This window comes from Chamaea fasciata, unplaced genomic scaffold, assembly GCF_029207755.1.
Source record: "Chamaea fasciata isolate MVZ Bird 193981 ecotype frontalis unplaced genomic scaffold, bChaFas1.0.hap1 SCAF_2, whole genome shotgun sequence".
Lineage (NCBI taxonomy): Eukaryota > Metazoa > Chordata > Aves > Passeriformes > Sylviidae > Chamaea > Chamaea fasciata.
The window spans coordinates 67,396,755-67,422,814 of NW_027094087.1; the positions used below are offsets into that span (position 1 = coordinate 67,396,755).

The 26,060-nt window shown below is 38.3% G+C and overlaps 2 protein-coding genes and 1 long non-coding RNA gene across 5 annotated transcripts in view; 2 read left to right on the forward strand and 1 right to left on the reverse strand.

Annotated features, from left to right (window-relative positions):
* Window positions 1-14,166, forward strand: part of SCEL (sciellin) — a 69,422-nt gene extending 55,256 nt beyond the window's left edge. Inside the window, exons 12-19 of the mRNA XM_066176332.1 lie at window positions 495-554; window positions 2,169-2,225; window positions 3,215-3,274; window positions 4,760-4,849; window positions 8,239-8,313; window positions 9,562-9,670; window positions 11,355-11,457; window positions 12,504-14,166. Of these exons, the coding sequence (XP_066032429.1) occupies window positions 495-554; window positions 2,169-2,225; window positions 3,215-3,274; window positions 4,760-4,849; window positions 8,239-8,313; window positions 9,562-9,670; window positions 11,355-11,457; window positions 12,504-12,520 (571 nt within the window). The 3' untranslated portion in view covers window positions 12,521-14,166. The remainder of the gene's footprint in view (window positions 1-494; window positions 555-2,168; window positions 2,226-3,214; window positions 3,275-4,759; window positions 4,850-8,238; window positions 8,314-9,561; window positions 9,671-11,354; window positions 11,458-12,503) is intronic.
* Window positions 1-24,323, reverse strand: part of LOC136285306 (uncharacterized) — a 78,349-nt gene extending 54,026 nt beyond the window's left edge. The window contains exons 1-2 of the long non-coding RNA XR_010719419.1: window positions 24,138-24,323; window positions 15,533-15,729 (exon numbers count right to left, since the gene is read on the reverse strand). This is a non-coding gene — a long non-coding RNA (uncharacterized lncRNA). The remainder of the gene's footprint in view (window positions 1-15,532; window positions 15,730-24,137) is intronic.
* Window positions 24,324-24,706: 383 nt separating this feature from the next.
* SLAIN1 (SLAIN motif family member 1) overlaps window positions 24,707-26,060 on the forward strand; it is a 51,201-nt gene continuing 49,847 nt past the window's right edge. For all 3 annotated transcript variants that reach the window (XM_066176329.1, XM_066176330.1, XM_066176331.1), the window contains exon 1: window positions 24,707-25,246. In XM_066176329.1, coding sequence (XP_066032426.1) covers window positions 24,801-25,246 — 446 coding nt within the window. In that variant the 5' untranslated portion in view covers window positions 24,707-24,800. The remainder of the gene's footprint in view (window positions 25,247-26,060) is intronic.

Sequence of the window (26,060 nt, forward strand, 5' to 3'; positions counted from 1 at the left end):
TACACAGCCTACCAAATAGACAAAAGGACTTTTTTTTTTTTTTTTTTTAATTTAGACAGAAAGACTTAGTCCATGATCACTTTTTAGTTAAGATATGATTTACACACATATCAGTACCTGGTTGATTGTACTACTTGGTATTTTTTGTTGTATTGTAGTATGTTACAGGTCAGACACTCTTTGAAGTTGTGCACAATGCATGTTCAGCAGGAATTATCCTTTTTGACAAAAGTACTAGGTATAACTTTCTGTTTCTACAACATAATTTGGTCTTTTAATTCCAGGAAAAGTATGTGCTTAATGTGCAAATGGTGGGCATATTGCTGTATTTTCAAATACCTTTGAATTACTAAATTGATGGTCATCAGTTACATTTTTTCTTTCATAAAGCATGTGTCAATTATAACATTTTTTAAAATGAGTATTTAATTTGACTAATTGACAGCTGGCTATACTGACTGTGATTTGATCTGGGTTTTGTTCTGTTTCTAAAGGAACCAAGCCCTCGATAACCTCAGCGAAGCGAATCCAAGTTCTTTCACAAGTGACAAGGAGTAAGTGTTCAAAGTTCCTCAGGCCCTACTTTTCCAAGGCACTGAGTAGTCTGCAACTATGAGAATGTCAGGAAAGGTAGTGTTGCAGATCTGTAAAATGTTTACAGATTAATAAGTAGCACTCCTTGTACAGAAAGATTAATATAAAAATACAGATTAATTCAATAGCGTGTGCACTGTCAGCTGAAAAAGTACTATCTCTGGCAAGCTTTCATACATGCCTTATATTCTTCCACAATTAAACCATCACTGAAATATTTTGATATGGTTAGAGAAGGAGCAGTAAACAAAATATTGTAGAACTCATGGATGGTAAGTGTTGCCCAGCAAAGTGTAACAAAGCATTTCAATCAGCAAGGGAAGTGATCCATAGAGAACAGCTTGAACTTTCTTTTTGAACAGTGTGTCAGTTCAGTGAGTTTCAAGCCAATACTCTGAAGGTCTGCAAGCAGCCCTTCAGCACACAGAAAGGGAGGAACTGGTGGGGTACTGTGCTAGTGAGACCTGTGTAGTATTTGTCACACTGAGCACTGACACTCTACAGATAAATTTCAAGAACCATGCTCTAAACAGTAATGGCAGATAAATGTTTCCAACCTGTGATCATCTATTTCACAGTAGACAATCTTAAATATATGCACACATACATACAGATACACATTTAGCACTAAACTCTAAGCTGGGTATCTTCTTTTTTTTAAATGTAATTCACAGAGAATTTGTTAGGATAGTATCTAAGGCTTTGAAACTACTGAATTTTAGGAGTAGCCATAATTTTAAGGCTATCATGAACTGAAGAGACCAAATTAGGAGCTTCACAGAGCTAACGTGGCCTTTTGTTTTGCTCTCTACTTCTACGCAAAGAGAACCACGGGGCTTCTCTTACAGTATTTTCATAAGTCATCCCATTCTCTAATTCATTGAACCATTTTAAAATAGTAAAGAAAATAGAAGAAAATCTAGCCTCTAGTTTAATTGTATTTATGAAATCAAAGAAAATGTTTCCTTATGTGTAAAATACCTAAGTGTTCAGATACTAACATTTTCAATATAAATACAGACATGATCAGTGCTTTAACTGTTAACCATGATGACACACAGAGGTAACTTCTTGTCATTCCAGAAGCAAAATCTTGGACATTTGGCCATATATTTAGGTGTTATCTTCAGAAGTTGAAGTTTCTTAGTTTAAATAAAAATTCATTTTTGCAAATAAATGATGCTTAAGCTGGTGGAATACATGGCTTAAGCTGCTTGGAATCTGTAAATTAATTATAAATTCTTTGAAGGTTCATGCTTCTTCTTCACTTGCAAAGAACAACCTCAAACTATTAGAATGAATAGATTTTTAAAAAGCATTTTTATTTTCTTGGCTATACTAGATAATAATTTTCATAAATAAATAAATAGTACATAACCTTACCTTGCTAGGGGAAAATTACAAACATATTTTCTTCAAGAATGTTTTTGCACATTTTGAACATAAAGTTAACTAAAAATTTACTTTTTTTCTTTTAAATGTGTGCATAAATATATTTATTTCCTTTATGACACTTTATGACTCCTTCCTAGATAGGGAGAATACCTTAACAGTTCTATTTGATTTTTTTTCAGAGGAAAAGACCTTTCGGATTTGACTGAAAAAAATACTGCTGATCAGAAAAATAAGAGGCAAGTCTCTCATAATCTGCCCCTTATATACTTATAAAATATTTCTGGTTGATTGGATATTGGTATTAATAGGTTCTGTTCAGTAAAAATAATTAGACTTTTATTTGTTTTCACATGAGGACGACAGTGACCTGTTTTCAAATGTAAACAATTTGTTAATGGGTAATATTTTTTATTATAGAGCATTTAATATACAATAATAATGTAAATTTTATTTTATATACCTGACATATGTTAATACATGAAATTTATTATATTAAATCAGCTTTTTGACAGCCAATGATTGATGAGTTACTGGTAAAAATGTGACCACATAGACCTAGAGATTGTACACAACTCTAGATAACAGCAATTGGAGGAGAGATTTGGGCTGGATATGATAAGAAAGCAAGGGACACACCTTGGCAGCCATTTCCATAGCTCACAGTACTGATGCCTGAACCGAATGAAGGTCTGTTATCAAGTCAAAATGACAGGGCCACAGTCAGTTTGGAAGATGTAGGCAGGACCTTCACCTGTAGTGTGGCACCACGATGTGACTCAGCGGCCATAAGCTGAAACACGGGTCACTCTGACCAACTGTACGGATGGCTGTCCAGCAGTGGAGCAGCCTGCTTGGAGAGGTTGTGCTACCTCTCTCCTTGAAGATTTTCAAGACCCAACTAGCCAAATACTTGAGCAGCCTCAGTGTTGTCCCTGCTTTGAGCAGAAAGTTGTACCAAAGAGGTCCTGAATTCCAGCTTGAATTATCCTACAATACAATGCACTTGACGTTTTTGAATCATTTGAAATTCTTTTGCAGTGTCACATTGGAAAGAAACTGAAAAATATCAAAGCCTGAACAGATAACTTACTCGTTGTAGTCAGGAATATTACCTGGGAAATGCATACCGTTTTTTTTCTTCTTCAACATAAATAATTTAGTCCATTTAATATGTTCAGATTAAATAAAATACTTCTATTAATTCTGAGGTCTTTCTCACTTTCAGAGATGAGGACCTTGGGGATCACTCTGAAGTAAAGTCTGCTGATGACCAAAGTAAAAAGTGGTGAGAATCAATTCATAATTCTCTCTAAAGTTTAATGATCAAATGTCAAGTCTTGTAGCTGTTTAGTAGAACCAGAAAATACGAATTCCTAATACAAGCAAACAGAATTTGCCCAGTGTGAGTAAGACATCTATGTTATTTCTAAAATGTGTCTGGTTAACCAAATATAAAAATAAAGCTGCATGTATTTTGATAAGCAATGACTCAAACCTATAATCTCGGGTGGAGAATGAAAATTACTAGAGACAAGATCCTCCTAAGTATTTTTGTGCTTATCTAAGTGTTCTGTGAGTTCAGCTGCTCGCATCTCAAACAAATATAAGAAAATTCATTCCTAGTATAAAAGATTTACTGCTACTAGATTTCATTAGTTACAAAAGGTGGGATCCACTTTGGTCAATTAAAGTGAAGTTAGTAGTATGTTTTTAGGTACCATCCTGATGGTGTCTTTTTTGAGTCTTCCATTCAGTTGTATATCCATATCAAGAGGAAGAATGTAGTTATCTGTACATATGGGCAGTTTTGCTATTTTTTAATAGAAAATATCTTTTCCCAGCAGTTCCACTTGTCAGTCTGACCAGGAAAGCATACACTGAGCATCTCCAGTGAATGAGCCTCTCTTTCAGTTCTGACAGGGGCCTGCCCCATCAGGAGTTGGGCACAAAGGAGGAGCTGCTTCTTGCAGCACCACTCTGCATATAAAGCACAAGCACTGAGCGAGCAGAGCCTCAGTCCTTGGCAAGCTCACTGAAATTATCAAGCTGCAGCCCACACACCCAGAGTTAAGGCAGATAATGATCACGTTGTTCCAGAATATAACCTTTGGCAGAACTAAACAAGAGCAGCCTTTGTCTGAGCTGCTTTTTAAAATCATCAGAAACATTATTAGCACTTATTCCTGAAATCTCATAATTTATATGACATGATCTATTTTTATGTTTGTTTGCCTGTCACGTTTTGTGGCAAGGAAAACTGCAGAAGGAGGTTTCTCTTGCTTGAATCATAGTCCTGCTTTTTGAAGCGAGTCTACGTATCTGTTTAGTTGGTCATTTCTAATAAAAACATAACCGTAGTATATCCAAAAAAAGAAAATTTGGAACTATAATATAGTAAGCCTAAGAATACAACATTGTGGAATACTGACAAGAAAATGTGGAATGCTGTCAACAACTGAAACATTATTGCACAGCTGAAAACCCCAGCAGGCACTTTGAGGAAACTAGAGCTCAATTAAAGTTAGATGAAGTTCCCAATATGAATATATATGAATATATCAGCATAAACTGGAGGACCAAAAATTATAGGTCAGTGACTGCATTATTTTTCAACAGCAACAATTTAACCAAAATATGGTAAATTTCTTTTACCTGCTTTTTCTACTCCAACCTTCTGCATCCATGACTGTAAGTGTAAAATAAAACTGTGTAGCTGAAAAAGATTTCTAAAAAGTGTTTATTTTTTTGTGTGGTTTCTTTTGTATTATAGGATAATTGAGAAAGCATATGAAAATCCTCCAAGGGCTCCAAATAATCTCCCAGAAACAATCTACTCCAGTGACAGTGAAAGAAAGACCAGGTACTGTGGAAAATTAATTTGGTACTGTAGTGTCTAAAGTGCCATTTCTTGGAAAAAAAAATCATATAAAACTTTTTTATGCAAGAAATTTCAGGAATGCTTAGAAATCTCTCATTGGTCTCTGGAATCATGTCAGCCCCTTTCCAAATCTGCTTCCAGGATCCCAGGCACAGAAGGTCACATAACCTACTACAGTGCACAGAGTGAGGAGCACAAGACAGACCCTGTATAGCTCTAGAGACATAGCTGAAACATAAAATTTAGGAGGGCAGCTAAGCCAGAATTCTTAACTAATCGACAGAGGAAAGGCATTTCCTGAATGCTCTTACTTCTTATGAACTTGTTTCTTTCTGAGACTGTAAGGAAAACATTATACTCTTCACTTAAAAGTGCCTCTTTAGCTTTCTAAACCTATACGGGATGAATCTGAACCCATGTATCTTCAACCCAATCACTGACACTGTGGCATGGGATTCTGACTTTTTGACCAAGAACAAACTATTTTAAAAAACATTTCTCTTGCAATACTCATGCTCTAGTTGGATTCTGCCTCTACAAACCCACATATTGCAAATCTGAGTGAAAAATGTGATGCAGGGATATTTAACAGAACTAGCTATACACTAGGTCTATTAGTATCAGGAAATAATTAAAATAAAAGGAGATGCTATCTTGTTCTTCATGGTCAAAATTATTTTCACAAAATATGACAAGAGAAAGTATAATATATAGTTCTTGAATGAAAGACTTTTTTGGATTTAAAAAAATTCTCTTCACTATCAATCTACCCATCTATACATATTAATTATTTATGTTGGAAGGATTTAAGGGCATAACCTATATGTTGTATTGCTGTATAATGGTTGTGAGCTGCCTGAGTCAGGGCTGATGACTCAGCAGGGAGAGGAGAAATCTACTGAGCCTTGCTGACAGGGAAAGTAAAGGTCACAGTCTGCTACTTTATGGGAATTATGGTCAACCATATGCACACCCGATCCTTACTGTGGACGTGAATGGGCAAAGGATCTTTAATCCCTTGTACTCTTACATCTGCTGTTGAAGTACAGTTGAAATCCGTGTATTCTGAAAATTCTGCATGACCTTGAAGGACAAACCCATAAATTGGCTGAGAATAAAAGCAAAGCCAAGCAGCATAGAATTTAAGATTAATAATGAATATTCAACAGAAAAATTAATTTGCGTTTTTCAGAATTTTGTGCACATAGAGGCTCTGAGTTGCAATATTCTGATTATTTTTGAAGGTTAATATAGAGAACAGTAATGGAAGAACGACAGGGCAAAGAATGTGCTGCAATATGCAATGTTACCTTACACTTGATAGACTTTATACCCTCTACCTAAATCCCATTTTAATTCATGAAAACTTATTAAATGAATGGTCTTTGTAGGTTATTCCTTTTGGTTTTATGCAAGAGGTTCTACAGAGTATTTTTTGTTGAGTATTTTGCTGTATGAACAAGTCACACCATAGCAAGTAAAGGAGTGACTGATACAAACTGAAAGAAGGGACGTGACCAGGTGCACAGTTCTCAGGCTACACTGGAACTCAGTTTTCACTTGGTGTCTCATCAAGCTGTCAGACTGTGTATTTATTTAAATGTTCTGGGTTTCCTTACACTTTCAGTTGACAAGGTTGGAAACTGACGCTTTGGAAATATTTTTGCTGTAGCTTCTGCATTTTTTGTTTTATACACTCCAGTTGTGGTTTTCTACCTAAGCTGTGCTTATATATATATATATATTTGTATTTCAACCATAATACTCCAGTCAGTTTACAAAATCCAAGGGATGCTGTTGTCTACACTAGGACACTCGAGGAAAGTATTTTTCTCTTTACAAATTCCTGTAAGATAATGTTACTTTTAGGCATACAAGCATGTAAACATCCATATTAAGTTGAGTGTGCAATGCACAGTACTCACTTTGTCAGAGATCCTACAGTTAAATACAATGAGTTAAATGGAAGATTTGGGAAAAATAAGCTAAGCGACAAAAATAAGAAGCACAGGCTCATACTTTACAGGAACAGAGAAATGATTTTCCTTTGCCACTTTTCGCTGTAGCAAGAAACTTTAGGCAATTGCACTACCAATATACTCCATCCTGTAACATGTATTGTGCACATTCTTGGTCAAAAGAATTTCTCAGCCAGATAAACTAATTCAAAAGGTGATTACTTAGCTTTAGTTTGCATTCCTACTTAGCAGGCTTACTTTCATCTCACCTGAAATGTAAATGGAGCACTGGGTGTTCATTTGAGGAGATATTTCCTCTGTAGTGTGCAAACCCAGATTTGTTACATTCTGATTAAATAGCAACCCCATTGTTATGTTCTATGAAATATAAATAAAACATTTACCAGTTCAGCTTATCAGTAACTGTGAAATTTAAATACATTTCTGGTGTTGCACAAAAATCAAATAAGATGTATGTACTTTACAAAATACAAGTATGTGGAAAAGAGTATCTGAGCTTTATAACACCTTACACACATGTTATCAATCTGCTACATTTCCTGGAAAAAAAACAACATTTGGTAAATACACGTGATTATAAACAATTGCTCCTAACATTGCAGAACACTATTCAAGAGTGATATGAAACATGTAGTAATTACTATATGCCTTAAGAATTTTTGGAGAATACGATCAGTAAATCAATTCAGAAATCTTCAAAATGGGTATGGCAAGATTACTTCTTCAACTGCCACATGCATGTTCATCCCTTCCATGGAAACAAAACTGACATTTAAGTAACATGGACATGGGACTGTTAAAAATGGAAGATTTAACTTCCCTGATAATTAAATTCAGTATATTCCTTTCTATTCTGATATAAGGAACAATACAGTTACTGTAGTGAACACAAAGCAGACACTGAAAAGCCTGTATTATAAAGACCCTCACTCTAATTCTACGGACATGTTGTAATTTTGTTTGGCTGTTTGACAGCTTTTTAAGGACAAGTGAAAGAAGCAGAGGAAAATGAAAAAATGTAGTCCGTCACCATTTTCTGATATGTATCATTTAGGCTGTGATATCAGCATAGGAAGTCCAATACCGTTACGTAAATTTTGCTAAATGGGCTTGTGGATTTAATTTTGAAATGCTGAATAATCATTAAAAAATTGAACACATCCTATGGACACTATATTACAAATATTACTATATTACTACTTTACACTTTTTATCTGATATATTATTTTTGATGGTTTGGAAAAAAAAAACCAGAAAAAGAACTCATCACCAATAATGATTATTTTTACAAGCATGTTGTCTTAGTTTATTTTGCATATTATCATCCATGTAGTGAAACCTTTAAAAAATGTAGTATTGTTTAGTGATAGCTATGTACTCTCTGCTTCACAGCAAATCATCACTTGCTGCCTATGAAGAAAATATAACTGGAAATACTATCAAAACTGTTTATTCTACTTCTGATCGGTAAGTACACATTAGTAACATCGTAGAGTACCAAAGGACACACACATTTACATAAGCATTCAAGTCTTCAGACAAAAGAGAGCAGTGGAAGTCACCATCATGAGACAGCTTTTCATACAAAGCTCTCTTTCAGGGAGATCTTGCCATCAAATCATTACCACAGTTCAGCAGCCTAATATTACGTTAAGCTTGTCACAGCTGACATTTTAAAATATCTATGGAAACAAGAGCCAGTCCCTCAAATGATAGAGTTGGCTTTGTGGATCTGTAGGTTTCTATCTCAGGCAGCCACTTACTCTGCAAATTTCCTTCCTTTGTGAGAATGATAACGACCAAATTCATGTACAAGTGTGGAGGAATAGGCTCAAATGACAGTGCTGTTGAAGACTATCTTTTCACACCAGTAAGACATTCCCAAATATAAGCAGGATATTTGCTCAATCTGTAATAACTTACTTTACGGGGAAAAAGAAGCTAAATGTGGCCACTATTTTCAATTCAATTTGGACAGCCCTACTACCTGGAAATACCTAATCAGAAAAACATGTGTCCTTTCCAACATAAGGAACTCTAGGGATGATTAAATAATAGTAAAGCAGTTTGTCACTGACAGGAAAGGAGCAAGAGCCATTGATTTTGTAATGGTAAAACAATACCAACAGTAGTATCCAGACAAAGTACAGAGTGACGTCACACAGGAGTGCAACAAGAGCTAAGAACATTTTTTAAAATATTATTGTTACGAATACCTTGTAGGCTGTTCTATACATGTACTTGTTAAAATTGCTATGAAGGTATGAGTTCTGTCTGCAGTGCAGAAAGCCAAAAAAGTTTTCAGGCACTTTTGTATCACAGAGAATTCTGTGAACCAGACTGATCAAATTATGGCTGTGTGAATTCACTACCAGTTTACTTTTGTGATTAAAACATTAAAATTATTCCCCTCCACTTTATCCCTATTTAGTATATATGCTCCCAGACATTCAGCCACTTAATTCAGTTCACCAGAGAAGACCATTCTTTCTACCATGGTATTTTTGCTACTTGACAATTTGCCCATCACAGGAGCATGTGTATGACACCTGTCAACTGGAATGGAGAGAATACACAAATGACATTTTTCCATTAATGACCATTGTACAGTATACAAATGTCTTTCCCACGCAGTGTGCTAACCTTATCAATTTTCTGCTTGAGATTTCAATGGCAGCTCTTTTTCTGACAGCTGATGTTATATTATATACACAGGAGTATAATTGGAAAAGATATATGTACATACTGCAGGAAGCCCTTGGGCATAGATGCCAAAATGATCTTAGATGCCTTGCAAATTTACTGTCATTCGACTTGCTTCAAGGTAAGAAGATTTCACCTGCTATCAAGAAATATAATTTGATTGTAATACCTGCATTATAGTACACATACAATAAGAGATTATTTAGGCCTTAGGCCTTCTTCACCTGTGAGAATAAGAAGTCTTGAGACTGGAGGAAAAGATTAATGTAGGAAATACTAATCTCTCTGTTTCTCTCTCTTCCCTACACAATCCCTTCCTTCTTCTTTCGATCTCCCTCTCTCCTTCCCCCTCTACTCTCCTCCTTGCCTCTCCTCCCCTGCAACCAAAAGCAGGATAAAGGATGCAGCTAAACGTATTCTTAGAGTCCTACACATTTATAAGCCTTCACTTCAAGTCTGATACAGTGAATGATATCAATTTACACTTTTTTCATGTTGGAAAATTTTATTCAGATTTTTATGAAGTTTTTTAGATGTTCTTGATTGACATATAAAACAGCCTTAATTATTAAAAAGTATGTAATTTTTTGTTACCTACTATTATCTGAAGACCTGTCTGGCCAGGAATATTTAGCTTAATTTTTGTATAACTACAAACTTATGAAAGCATTGGCAAAAAAATTAAAACAATCTATGTAGGTCTGCGGTTCATGCTTGTAGTTATGTATTTAGCTAAGTAGTGCAATTTCTCATAATTAGTATTTATTTAGCTCCTTACAAATACCCTCTATCCATTAGAGATTTGCACACAGCTGACAGCAGTACACCATCTTCATTTCCTTGTAAAGGTAGATACCAAAAGTACAGTAATTAAATAACCCAAATTTTAGATTTTTTTTTCTCTGTGTAAAAATTCTAGCTAATATTGGTGATCCGAGCTTTGAAGACATGGCCACCCTTTTGCTGATTTAAAAAAGAAAAATAAAATCAGTGAAGACAGCAGATTGTTTTAACAGCACCTTAATACTAATGCTGATTTTCACTTAGTAGTGAATAAAATATCCAAATAAATCAGAATTTACTATTCTGTTATTAGATTTAAATAGATAAATAAAATTATCTGGGTATCAAGATCTTAGTTTTTGTATCAAATTACCATGCTCCTTGATCCACTTTAGGCTTTCTTTGTGATCTTGGTAAGTCAGCCACTCTGTGTACCTCTGCATTGTCATATGTGAAACATGGAAAATGCTCTCTATCTCAAAAAATAAGCTTTTTTGAGACATTTGTGAAAGCAGTGTCCAGACTCTGCAAGAATGGGAGACATAGTTTATTGTTAAAATTAAGTGCCATAATAAATTCTGAAATAGGCAGGTCTAGATTCTTTAGGATCTACTCTGAGTTGGATGATTATGTGTGATCATTCTTCCTTTATTCAGTGAAGAAAGAAAAGGATCTCAAAATGGTGATTCATCTTATTTTAGGAAGAACCCCTATGCTAAGACAGAGAAAGTAAAAGTACCCTTTGGAAATGTCTGGGGGAGGGCAGGGTTGTTGAGTATAATGAGCACCAATGCAATCAGCTGACACACTGGTATCTGATTTTTAGATGCCTACAAGTGACATAGTCAGATATCTAACTTTTGTTTAAAACTACTATTTCAGAGTTCATTCTTTATGTTGCAGTACTAATAACTTCTATTCTATTCTGGGGTTACTGGGGTTGTCCTAAAGGAATGCGTGCTGGCTAAGAGTATTAGAGAAATGTTTCATTTTAATTTTTCTTCATTCTTTGTGTGTTAAAGTGTGAAGTATGTAAGAGACCTCTGGAAGATCTAAAAGCAGGAGACAGCATTTGGATTTACAAACAAACTGTGCACTGTGAGCCTTGTTATTCCAAAGTTAAAGGTAAGGCACAAGATATATTATACTGATTGTGGGAAAAACCATTTCGTGAACTTCACTCAAAAGACTTCAATATATGACAACACAGCTGTTGCTTTTGCTCATTTGTGTGTACTTAAACCTTTTCAAAGCATCTACTTCAGTAAATCTGGATGCTTAGGATGGTATCCAACCCCAGATTCTAGACACAATTATTCTGTATCTGTGAGGGAGATCTTGGTAGCGCTGCAAGTTCATCTCTTCAGGTCTCTCTGTAGAGTTGTACCTGTGCAATCAATAGAGACACCTAGAGGGAGGCAATGGCACCTTGCCCTGCAAGTGAGAATAAATTGCAAGGCCACCAGGCCAATCAGATTGTTCAACTGAAACAAATAAGCCAGGGTGCAGAGGTATTTTTACATAGCAGAGTAATTGTGACCAGTAGAGAGAAAATACAAAGTCCATGAAAGCATAATGAAAATATTACACTGGGATTATGATTCTTACCTTTGTGACGAGCAAAGTAAGTAAAAAAAATGTGCAAGGCAGGGACAAATAAACATTTTGTTTTATTCATTTTTCTAAAAGTTGCTAGATTTTAAGTGTTCTCTCTTCATAGCAGTTTTTATTTCACAACACTATATATCAGTACCTCTGTACCAAATTAAAACAAACAGACGTGCAGATGAAATACTCTGATAAGCTGGTTTTCAGCGATGTAATTCTGAGATAAGATCATGTTAACTAAAATTATATTAAAAATTTGTTTTCTTAAAATACTTTTATTATTAACTCATTGCAAAATCTGATGGGAATGGGGAATTTTGCAAATAATCGTATTAGAAAATTAATAGAACATAGTAACAGTTATAAAACTGTAGAAACACATACCAAGAGTCTCTATATTAAGCACAATAAACTGGCATGTCCTATTTCATCAAGTTACAAGATAGACAGTTAGACTTAAGTAGACATTCTAAAAAAGAAACAAAAATCTGAAGTTTCCTTGTAGGACATTTAGAGCATACTGCTTTGCTTGGCATCTCTGACCAATCTTTTCTTTCTTGCAGAAAAATGGATCTACTAATTTTGACACACAGAATGTAAGATGAAGAAGTTACTATTAGTTAACTGTACTGGCCTGTTAATTCAAAACACTGGGGGAAATTATTCGTTTTTACTGCTGGGAATTCTCTGTATGAAGTCCTACTGCATGGTTATCAAAGGAATTAATTTAATGAGAATTTAGATGCATTTTCATACATACATTGCAGGAAGCAGAAGAAGATATTGGTCAGTATATTTATCAGATCTGTGAAACCACTAAATTGTACATAAAATCAATGATAATTTATTGAAATTTACTGAATGTCAGGACATTCCTACACATTTGTTTTGAAAGGGCTGTATTCTCTTTTCCTTCAATATAAAGATCTGTTTGCTTAATATAGCATGAATGGGATTCACCTCATCAAGATTAGCCTTTTAGAAGTCAGCTATTCAGTTTAAAATACTGTTTTCATGCAGAGAGAAGTGGGTTCATACTGCACCTTTAAGGGGAGACATCAACCTCCAGAGAAAGGTTCTTCCCAAGTAACTTAAATGATAAATTTGAGATGGAACAACTCTTCTTTGGAAAATGCATCTCTACAACTGCAGAAGGATTCTAGACAAAAAATTACTAAAGGATTTTAAGTAAAACTACCCCACTTCATGTCTGTAATTCTGGTAACTGTGTAATCACCATCTTTTAAAGAAGTGCACACTAAATAGTTGCTATGAAATAATGAAATACATACTTAGCATGACATTATGTTGTTGTATTTATATTTCCCACTTTATTAAATTGACTACCATAACACTTTGGATGCATCTTGCCTAAATTTATACATCTACAGTGTAGAGTTCTGTTTCCAAGTTACTTCATCTATTCTATCTTATATAGAAAAGCATACATTTTTAGGAAGCAATTCAATTGGTCAGATTGCAAACATCTATTTTACTATGACATTAACCAATATACACCTTATTTCCACGGTTTGCAAAGGAACCTGGAATGAACAGCTCAGATTTCTAGACATTGACACTAGGTCAGAGACACTCCTTCCTTTGAGACTACAGTGAAATCTTTTTTTTTTTTTTTTTTTTTTTTTTTTTTTTTTTTTTTTTTCTTTTTTCTTTTTTCTTTTTTTCCTTTTGGAGAGTGTATGTGTATACAAGTATAGAAACTGAAAGAAGAATTCATGCTATGTTATAATACGTTGTCTAAAATAATCAATAGTTCAGTAGCTTACTGGACAGACAAAGGTACTGACTACAAGTCGTCATGAGATGCTTTAGATTATGCTTATTCAGAACTGATTTTTCTGCCTTACATCTCAGTTTAAAAGGACTTCCTGGGTATGACCATGACAGAGTTAGTGTTTGGGGACAGCTGGACCTAGGAAAGAGGTTAAAATGCAAAATGCATGCAAAATGTTAAAGCCATAGGTTAATAACAGACTGATGAGTGGCTGTCCCAGTCAAACTCTCTCTCCTTGACTGCACATTTCAAAGGGGAGGCAGGATGTCAGCACAATTTAAACCACTGGGCCTGCAGCTGAGTAAGGATGGTGTCTGGCTTAAACGATGTTCAGACTGATTATGCAATGGAGATGAGACAGTAGATATTTTGTTTTGTTAATTTTATGAATTCCTATCAATTAATGTCAGTAACTCTAATAAATCTTTAATTATTGATATTTTTTCTGGTGTGTGTCTTTTGCTGATCACATATCCCAGTTAAACTGTAATTGTTAAAACTCTATGCTTTACCAGGAAACAATGATTTGCACAATGGGGTGAAAAAAGTAGTGGCAAAATTTTAATGTCACAAATTTGGTCCTGTTGAGAGACCAACACTTATTGCTGAAGCCCAGTTACAATCAAAGATGCTAGACATTCATTTGAGCCTGCACATTAGAATCTAGGACTTCCTAGTGTTTGAGGGGATGAGAGATTTTAGTTCACTCCCCTAGAGACCAGGAACTCTGGATGAAAATATCTCCTACTTAAATACTCACTGACAGAGAAGCAGCAATAAGAAACAATAAATAATAATTCTGTGCTCATTAAATCATCCTCACTGAACAGTCCTGGTAATTTTGCCTTGTGTTTTTTTGTTGTTTTTTTATTATATGTTGTAATTTGGCTAAGAAGAAACACCAGGTTTGTGATCTATCATATAAAATCTGGCAGAACAGTACTCATTAAGAAAAATCATATTAACATCTCAATACCAATGTATCAAAACTTAAATGTTTTTTGTCCTTTTTACATATCATTATCCTGTGGCGTTTCATTTCCCTTTGACTAGTCCTTCCAGGAAACAATCCAAATGAAGAGTCTGCTGGCAGCTGTTTTAATGAACATGTTATCTTCAATAATGCATTAAATTAAACTGAAAAGCTGTATTGAGAGATGATGTACTAAATTATGTGGGGGGTTGTGATTCATCAGGCCCATTTCTTCAGTGTGTAATGGATACTTTATTTTACAAAGCTGGGGCATTGCTCTATGGGGAGGGGAATCAAGTAATCAGAGGAAAGGAGTGAAATAATGCATATAATGCATATTGATGCATTTAAATATGTAGATTGCTTCAAAGCTACTGATATTTACAAGAACAAGGAAAGTCATAAGAATTTTTGCTGTGTTAATATATTCTGTTGCATCCTGCGTAGGTTCCCACAGAACACTTGGCCTGAGCACCCCTCCTTTTCAGTGCTTGACACAGAGTGACAAACATCTGTAACACTGTGCCCTCATCCCCTCCTCTTGAAATAAGGATCCATGTCAGTTTGACAGGACACACTCTCTGTTACTTCACAGAGTCGCCTCAGCTAGGCTTGTAAAGAACATCGAATGGATCTCGCATTTATTCCATAGGTCACCTCTACTCCTTGCTTCTTCCTATAGCGATGTGTGTAGTGTTGGGACAGCTTCAGGTGTTCAGTTTATTTACTCACAACAATAAGGTCAGAACTCTGCTACTCTGATTGCCTTCCTTGATACTTGATATTTTAACATAATCTCATTGCTTAGAATGAAAAGTACTCACTTTCTTGGCTGGTTTTGCTCTCTGATCATACTTGGACATTGCTCATTGTAGCCACTGTTACACCAGGAGGTGGTTTCAACTTTCAGACTAGTTGATGATGGACTGCATGGGAGAAATGCCTCCTTTTCTTCCTTCTGCTGCACTACAACACCTCATTTTTCTTCACAGCAGCAGAGACATCCATCATTCCAGAAAGACTAAGGATAAAGAGAATAAATACTACATAAGTAGGTTTGATGTGCCGAAGTCTGAAATAGTTGACCAAAATAGTTCTATTTAGCTGCTTAATTGATGCAGAGCAACTGAATTCTTAAACTGATAAGATCTTTCTTTGACTTCAAAAGGCTTTCTCTTCTGTTTTGTGCTTTGCCTGGTCTGAGCAACTCAACTCTAATATCCTGCATCAGTAAAACTAAGACTTATAAACATTCCTTGCATTTCAGAGAGAAGAATCTGCAGGTATTCTCAAATATGTTTGGCACAAACTGCTAAAACCAGACGTTCTCGAACATCTCAGTAACTACCACCTTTTAAAACCATGGAGATGGTTTTCTCTGAACAGATGAACTGGGCCCGGAAAATGGGAGTGCCAAGTTCAGTGTCTCCCCCAACAAAACTAAACAGGTTGTGTAACACAGTGGAACAGCTAGTTGTGTAGAATAAACAAGATGTTCCCTTTTTGCCACATTTCCTGCTGAGTGCAGACTGGATTCTTATGGCCTGTGTTCCACTGGATAGCCACACTGTTTGCGCATTCATTACATGCTTGTTGATAACTCAGGAATGACTCCTGAACAAAAAATACATTGTCTTGGGAGCAAAGATCAAAACCCGGAATTTCATCATCTCATCCAAGTGGTCTAAAATTAAGAATTAAAAGCAGTGTAAATGATTAGAGGGGTTGTCTACATTCAGATTTGCCTTGAGTAGGATAGTGAGAGAGTGAAATTTTGGCAGGTTTCATCTGAAGACTATTACAAATACACCTTCATATTATAATCTCTTCTAAGCCTTAGTATCTTCTTTGTCTTTCCAGCCACCGAGTCCTTTTGGACAGGCTCTCCAGTTTGTGAAATGTCCAGCACAGCAGTGGCCTCTGGGTGGTACTGCTGCACCTGTGTGAATGACTCAAGGAAAATTCAGAGTTTACCTCCCTTTCCAAGCAAGCTGCTTGGAAATGGAGTATTTTTTTGTGGGATTTTTATAACTGTGTCAGTTATAAATTGACAGCTACAGCTTCGTAGGCTGTGCCAGGACTTAAAAGTGACTGGTTTGCTCCTGTTGGAATCAATATCTGAATATAATCATGCCAAAAGCACTAGTCTGAGTCTTGGCATTGTTGTGCAGTCATCAGACATCTGTTTAGGGAGCTTAGACAGCTGTTGTGGTCAAAACAATTGGCAGCCAACATTTTAAAACTACCTACTCAGGAAAAAAAGAAGACACAATCAGTTCTGGAAAGAAAGGACAAGCTTCTTCTGGCATTCAAGCCATTTTTCCACATGTTTAAGTGCTAAAAGAAGCAGAAAAGGAAGAAAATATGAAAAAGATGAAAGCAATATGCAAATAAGTCAATTAAGGAATTTTAATAGTACTAGTGTTGCTGTAAATAATGGTGCCATTGAAATTAATAGTCAAACTCGACTGTAAGATGAAGATTCCAGAAAACATCGGTCTGTCTTCATATCTTCTGGTTTCTCCAGGGAGTTTCCACCCATGGAACTCTGAATTATATTATCCCTGTATGTAGTTCAAATCTTGGAATTAAGAATGAGAATCCAGCTAACCATATTTGTAGCACTGTAATTTCAAATAGCCAAAAAGTTAAACAGTATTTGGGAAATCTAAAGAAGTATGTGACTGATAATGCATTTGAACACTGCTTTTAGCTGTTTTTACAACTGATAATGCATTTGAGCATTGACTATCCATCTGCCCAAGTGACATTTGTGAAAGTAACAGTAAAGCCATTTGAGCAAAACACCAGTTTTCTCACAGCAAAATTCTGTTTGGGAGCAAGCATACCAGTTCTGACATGACTGACATCCGTAGAAAGCTGAAGGAGGAAATCTGGGAAGGAGCAATATTTTTTCTGCCGCTTCCACTCTAGTGAGAGACATCCCACATACCCAGTCAGAGGAGGCCACATGCTTTGAGGATTGTGGTTTCTGGGTTTTAATTTGGAGATTTCCAGTACAATTTAAAAACTCCCCTGCCTTCTAATTCAGAATCAGAATCTCCTCAGTAGGAACATAAATTAAACAGGGAGTGAAGATGGCAGTGACTTTGCTTCTCATAATGAAGAGAACAATTGGAAACAAAAGAGAACAAGAAGGGAACAAACATAAGGAAAATTTCTAGCTAAGAAGAATACACTTTTTTTGTAGTATCACAATTCATACACCCTTCATCAATCCAGTGAATGTACTCAAGAAATACCTTTGCTGTTCTGCATTTCTTCTATTTCCAGATTGTCCCAGAAAGGGACAAGATTTTAGACCAGCTCTTGCCCCGCCCTGGAGGTGTTTCCAGCACTGACTGCACATCAACAAGATGGACAAAAGGGACCCAGAAGGAGCAAGATGGATAGATCCATCACTACACAGACCCAGGAATTCTGGCATGGCGGAAGGAAGGGCAAGGGGTTTTATGCCAGTCTAGTGATGTTGCAGGAAAGATCTCAAGTACTCTGCAAGTTATACAGTTTACGGAAAAGTGGGTCCAGAAAAAAAAATTTGGACGTAGGTTTTCTAACTGTACCTAAATTACCCTCTAGGTATTTTGCCATTTTATCATTCTGTGATTCAGTGGGTTATAGATAGTGCAAGGACGAGTTTTTACATGCAAGATTTTTCACACTATTTTTACAGGCTTTTTTTTTTTTTTTCTATCCCATCTCACAGTAAAAAATAAACTATAAAAATAAATTACATGGGCTTTTCTGGATAGTCACCAAAGATTCTTGCTTGACCAAACTGAACCTGGATGACAGTTCAGGTACTTATTTTTTTAAACCATTCCCTATCTGAAAAGCCAACACACCCACTTTCACACAAGAAAAGCCTTCCAAGCAACTGCAAATTTTCCATGCTCTTTTGACATGGTACCACTCAGATGTGCCTTCTCAAACACACAATACTGCTGGACTGAGGGGTTTTAGTATTTTTTTTTTCCTACATACATCACATAGCCAATGCCCATCACGATTTATTTTCTTAAGATGATAACTTCTAAACCACTTTGCAGCATCATAAAGCCTTGGGTCTGTTGGTCTACACTTACTAACATTTTGCAAACTGTAAAAATCACTTATGTATCCACGGGATAGACTTGCTAACATGGACAGTAATTTTTTTTCCACTTTTTTGCAAAGTTGATGAATTTCTTGAATCTCTTTCCCCAACTATATGCAAACAGACAAAAGTAAATATGACAGAAAATGAGTAAAAGGACAAAAAAAAAAAAGGAAAAAAAATCATAACCAAGATTAGACGATTCGGTATCATCATGTTATCAGGAAATAAGGCATTTTTCCTGAATCAGCTGCCATGTTCCCTGAAGATAAGCTGAAATCTGGAGTCTTGGCAGAAGGTGTGTCATGGATTTTTAGCCTCCTGGAGAGAAGGTGTATTTCTGTCTTTGTGATCTTCAGCTCTTCACACTCAAACAGTGTTTCAAAAACTTTACTTTTACATTATCAGCTCATTTATTAGCAACCTTGAACACGACATCTCCTCAACCCTCCCTTTCTTATTCATCAGTGGTAAACCAAATTACACTCTCCAATATGCTTGTATACTGGAAACAATGTAAATATTCAAACTTCTTTGAAAGTCTAATTAGTCCTTTTTATCCATGAAGATCATTAGAAAGAAACCCATCCTGATTTGCAAGATTCAGGCTGATGCTTTCAGTATATAATAAACAGAAGGGATGGGAAGGGGGGTGAAGGAGGAGGGTCTAAAGCATTTGAAAGTCAGAGTGATTTGATAACAATCAAACAACCCCTTGAACAAGAGCTGTCATGGATAATTCTGTCTAGATGGATCTACAAACTAGCAGACCCTAAACTTAATTCACAGACAGTATCTTTGGATACCATAAGCACTGGAGCAATTTGAGCTCACTGAAATGATGCAATTTTGGATTTGTTCTTATAGTAAATCCATTCTAATGGTGATTACAATGTACTTCAATTTAATATAAATTAAATAAGGAAAAAGCCCAAAGGAACCATGATAGTTCAGGGAAGAACACAGTATAAAAAGGAGGAAGTCAATTGGCACGAAATTAACAACAGCTAGGAAGTCAAAATGTTTGCAAGAGACACTGAGGATGAAGAATCCATGCTGTAACTTCAGGGAAGTGTTTAATTGCACAAATAATGCAGAGTAAATGTATAAATTTAACAGTAACGAATTGTTAGGTCTAGGTAGGATCTATGCAAAACCTCTACAGCAGCTCAAGTGTTAGATTGTTGAAGTTCTCACAAAACATCTACCCTACCATTCAAAGCAGGCTTGGTGCCAAACAAATTAGATGCATCATCTGGGACATCAGCCTTGAAAAAACCATGAAAATTGCTCTGGGGAACTACATTTCATTTAGTCTTATTTTTTTATCAAGCCAATTTGTACAGATTGGAATAAATAACAGAATACAGAAGCATCTGGATATGTATGATATATTGGAGGAGAGTCTGCACGGATTTTTTTAACGGAGGGCATGCTCATGAATATATGAGTGTTTCTGAAGAAGCCAATAAGCTTTTGGTTAAGCTGATTTCTTTAACTGAGAACATTTGGCTTTGTAAGAAAACAAGGAGTGAGAATAGAATGAAAACAATGGGTTAGAAAATTCCTTTTTCGTTATGGAGTGAGACAGGGAACAATGGGAGGTTTGGCCCGACTTCTGTGGGGATAAGGCTATATAAATTAGGGCTTGTCAGCTGGGAAGAGAAGTATCTAAATTTTATATAGTCATGAATGACAAAGAGAAGCTGAATAGAGAATGATTAATCATTCTGTCTTTCTCAGAAAACCAGAACTAAGGGGCACCCAATCAAATTACTAAGCAGCAGATTTAAAGTAGATAATAAGAAGTAGTTTTTCTAACAATACATTATTAAATTGCAGCTCTAATTGCCACAGGGGATTGTAGAGCTCTAATGTTTAAATGGCTTAAAAATGGGTCTCAGCAAATGGAATATTATTACACATCAGTTGCTATCAAAATTAAATGATCCAGATGTCCTGATTCAATGACTTTTGAAAGAGGGGAAAATATCCCTCAATATTTTTCTTGTTTCTGAGATATTTTCCCTACAAAGCTACTATCAGCCCTTGTTAAAGGCAGAATACTGGATAGGATGCACTTCTGCTGGCATGATAGTGGCTCTGTTTTTATAAAACTACTTTCACAGTCATTTTTCAGACTGGAACTGCACTTAAAAATAATCTCACGAGACTTGGAGTTTACTGTCCATGCTCTGACCTTATTTTTACACGTCTTTTGTATAGCCCAGACTGGATTACAGCAATTAATTCTTTACTGGCTTGCCTGAAAGGCAGATCCAGCCTGCAGCTATTGCAGCATAAAGCAACAAGCTTATTACCAGGAAAGAGCAGATGGGATTTGCGGACTTCCAGCTTCTTTGTTCTCTGCATTGACAGCCTACTAGTAACTACACTGATTCAGAAATTCCTACTTATAGGATACTGCCTAAGTAGCACCCTATAGTAGAGTTCTACTGATTTAGGACATATAATTTCTCAAGTCCAGGAGTAATAGGTTTCATGGGCACATTAGGATGTTTGGGGTTGGTGTCAGACACATTTTACCAATACCTTAAAAAAAAAAAAAAGAACCATCAAGTCTTCAGTGTGGTTTGTAAAGTGCTGATGAAGTTCTGGGCTGATCAAACTCATCAGCTATTGCTGGGATACAGAATGGAACTTGTTAACAATTTATTTGTGATGTCAGTATTGGGAGGAAAGTAACTTATGTTTAAAAACCCAGACAATTAGGTTAATTATTTAAATGACTAAGATGCTCAAATCATCTTTGCCGTATTCAAACAAACCAACCTGAAAACCATGGGACAGTGTATTCATCAACACACATTTTACCTGCCAGCATCTATGTGTGAAACTATGTTATTAGTGGAATTATGTGTTAGTGAAATTACAACTACACTTAAAATACAGCAACAAATACAATACAGTGAAATGCATTTTTACCCTTTACTAAATCCACTTGTACAGGAAATGCCTGAAAAAGACAGTCTCTCACACTGACTGAGAGCATGGTAGCTGAAGTATGTACAACTTTAAGCTGTTTTCTACCCATACTACTGGGTATCTCACTTCAGAAGTCCCAGTCAAGGAAGAGCCAATCTCTGGACCATTTTCTTGGTGATACGATGTCTATGATCAATGCATCTGTCTGGAAAAGATGCATTTGTAGCCGTGCTAGGGCACAATGCCAAGTCCTAAGCTTTTTCTCTTTGGCAACTGAGTTGTGAAATGGATGCCTGCATGCAACATTTGTGTAGGTGGTGCAAACAGTTGAAGGCATTTGAAAATTTTCAACTACTTGTACTCAAAACTGAGGACAAGCATTCCCATGGTGATCAAGTTAAGATCTTGTGCTATGATGCTACATGCCCTACCATGTCTTCAAATGTGTCTCCTGATGTATCTCCAAACTGGTGTCTGCACCAAGATATTTTTAGTGATGTAATATCCAGACCACACTGTCATGTTCCTGTTCTGACAACTGAAAACTTCAGATACCTATTTACTGAGTTTTCTTGCTGGTCCACTAAAAGATTATGCATCATTGGTTCAAAAAAAAAAAAAATCCTCCATTTTGAATCTCTTTTGAGTATTTCACAGAATCATCAAGGTTGGAAGAGATCTTCAGGATCATCTAGTCCAAGCATCAACCTGGCACCACTATAATCACCTCTAAACCATATCCCCAACTGCCACATCCAGACATTTCCTGAATGCTTCCAGAGACAGTGGTTCCACCACCTACGTGGGCAACTTACTGCAATGCCTAACTACTCTTCCAGTGAAAAAAAATGTTATGATATATAACTGAACCTCTACTGCCTCATTGCATCCCCCAGTGCGGATATTGTAACAAACTTCTTCTTGGCTTTTTTTTTTTTATTGTACACTAGTGATGTATAATAAACTCAATATTACATAGGTTGGCTGCCAATTCATCTTTCTGTGTCATTTTGCAACCTCACTGGATTAACAATGCACTTCTAAGAACTAAGGTTAGTACCATTATTAGTCATAATAAGCTGAGAGGCACACATTTTGCCTGAGACTAAACATGTAGAAGCTCAATTCTCCTTTTACTTGTGGGAATAAAGATTAAAACTATCTGGAGTAGTGAAAACTGGATTCAGTTACTCATTCTAATAAAACATGGCAGAATTGGGGCCAGACGGTTTTAACACTCTCAACACTTCCCCCCTTCTTTCTTCCAAAGGGACAGAGAAGACACAACCAAAGTTTTGGATTAAGTGCTATCTGGTTGCAAAGTAGTACACTGGGGGCTGCATTTACTCACTTCACTGACAGAAATTATATCATCTGGAAGTCAATGCTTTGTGTTCCACTCTAGCTTCCTTTCTAGTCATTCTTACAGGACTGGTTGTTACTATCTATTCTGCAAGAGTGCTTGAAACACGGACAACAACAGTGCTGTTTTCTTGTGCACATGCAGAAGAAAATTTTCAGATCATAAACAAAAGAGACAAAATTGTGAGAGGCTGGATGATTTCAAAGTTGACTTCAGCCCTGAACAGAGAATCAGTGTCTGTTCCTCCTTACACCACGAGAAACCCGAGACAGCAACAAAGCAGGGTGAAGGCAGCAGTGGCTGATACTGCTACTGCTCTGCCTAAAGCTGATGTTCAAGAATTGGGTAGTGACTGACCAATAGCTATTTTTAGGGGCTAGCTGAGCAACTCCCAACCCTTAGACTCACAGAATCATTTGGGCCAGCAAAGACATCAAAGATCACTGAGTCTGTTAACCCAACATTGCCAGCTCCTCGCTAGATTATCCCCAAGTGCCAAATCTACACATCTTTTAAATACTTGCAGGATGATGATTCAACCACTTCCCTGGGCACTGTTCTAATGCTTAATGACATTTTGGTGAAGAAATATTTTGTAATATCTAATCTAAGCCTGCCCTGACTTCATGAGATTTGCTCCTGATTTTGTGTCAGAGCCGTAGGAGACTTAGGATTGTGACTTAGAAGGTTGTCCCCTAAAACTGTAGCCAGAGGAAATGAAGTGAACGAGGGTTGTGTGATGCCTGAGCTGTCCTGGGCTACACTGAATCTCTGCTCACCTCCTAGGTGACACAAAGGACACAAGCAATGGCTTCTTACAGTGCTGGGCAATGGAAGACAACGAGAAACCACTACCTTAAGTGAACAGTGCCCATCCCGCTCTTTCAAACATTTGCAATCTACAAGCCCATCTATGTATCTGGACTGCGATAAGAAAGACATTTCAATATGAGGGCATTTTTCACCTCAGGAGTTCTCCTATACATAACCGATACATAGTTACCTAGTTTTCAGCAATGCTCGGTTCAGTCTTTGCTTCATCACCAACGCAACTTCAAAAACGCGTCGCTTTCCTCGCCTTGCGCCAAAACTCCCAGAATCAGCATGTTTTAAACCTACAAACGGCGGCTTTTGGCTGAATCGGCTCCTTTCAAGCCCAACAAAGCCTCTATTTGTGATTCCCATTCCCCTCACACTCCCAATCTGCATAATTACAACCCTGACACCACCAGGCTCTAATTACACGGCCCACGAGAGGCGCGGCGCCCTGGGCCGGATCCCGCCCGCGGGCGGGGCGGGGCGAGACGCGGCGGGGTGCAGTGGGGGGAAGGCACTTTTCTTTAAACACCCGGGGCTCCGCTCGGAGGTGGCCCCCGTCGCCCTTGCCCGGGGCTGGATGGCGGGGGCGCCGGGCGGCTCTTTGTTCCTGCCCAGTGCGTGGGCGCGTCGCTCGGGCTGCCGGAGTGGGAGGGGATCCCGCCCTCGCCGCCGTTAACGGGAGGCGCAGGAGCGGCGCAGCGGGGCTGGGTGGGCTGCACAGCCGCCCAGGGCCGGACCCCGGCTCTGCCAGCGGCGCTCCCCGGCGCTCCCGCCTCCCCCGGTAGCCGGGCGCTGCCCTCCGGCGGCGCGGCGGAGCAGGTGCCGGCGGCGGCAGCGGGCCGGCAGGATGGAGGCTGCCTTGCTGAAGCCGGCGATGATGGCGGAGGTGAAGGGGAGCGGCGCCGGCTCTGCCGTCAGCGCCGAGCTGGAGGTGAAGAAGCTGCAGGAGCTGGTGCGGAAGCTGGAGAAGCAGAACGAGCAGCTCCGGAGCCGCGCCGCCGCCGCCGCGGTGGCCACCGGCCCGCCCAGCCCGCACCTGCTGCTGGCCCCGCCGCCGGCCCCGGGCGGGCTGCGCCCCGCCAGCCCCCCCGCCGCGGGCTCCCCGTGCCTGCCCAGCCCGGTGCCCACCCTGCTGTGCCCGCCGGAGCCTCTCGCCTACTTCAAGCCCTCGCCCGGGCCGCCGGCCGCTGGGAGCGGGCAGGAAGGCGACGGTCCGGGGGCGGCGGCCACGGTGCTGGACGAGGTGGCGGTGCTGGAGCTGGAGGACGGCTGCGGAGAGGACGAGGATACATGGTACATGCGGCTCGGCCCTGCCCTGCTCCCCGCCCCGGCCCGGTTGTGTCCCCCTGCCAGGCCTCCCGCAGCGGTCTCCCGCCTCTGATTAGCATTAGCCCCCAAATCCACTTGATCTCCATGCGTAGACTGAAATCTGCTTTTTCTCCTTTTTCTTTTTTTTTCCCCCCTCCATCCCCCCTCCAAACCGTGCCGAGGGAGGGCCCCGTGTACGGAGCTCGGGTCGGGGCTTCACCGCCCGGCTCGCCCGGGGCGTCGCGCCCTCCGTGGGGAGCAGGGCTCCTTTTCCACCCCGAGGAATAGCGTTCAGATCTCAGCCTAGTTTCAGCCTCGTGTTTACATAAGGAATTAAAAATAGCGGAATTTCGTTCCGGGAAAGCCTTGATCTGAGCAGCGCTGCCTCCTCATCCTAAAAGCTCTGCCGAATTGTCTACCATCTTCAGGGATTTGGGAGGGCTTTTGTCTTTCAGACGTTGATCTAAATTGTGTATCTTACGCGCCCACGGATCTGCAAAAGGCACGGCAGGGTGCCAGTAAAGGGAATAAATCCGAAATGAATAGCGAATGAATAAAGCAAAAAATAAAATCGACCTGGACGAATGGTTACACTCCCTTAAAAACAAACATAAGGGGAGATTGCAAGGTAGAGCTTCAAGTAGATCAGTAAAGCTAGTGCCTCCAAACCTGTTTCAGCAACGTGGGCGAGCGTCGTAGGGACAGTGCTGGAATACTACTTTGGCTGTGTAATCGTGTGGAATGTCATTGATCCTCAATTGTTTTGAAGTGTCAATAGCAATATATAGATTACTTTTAT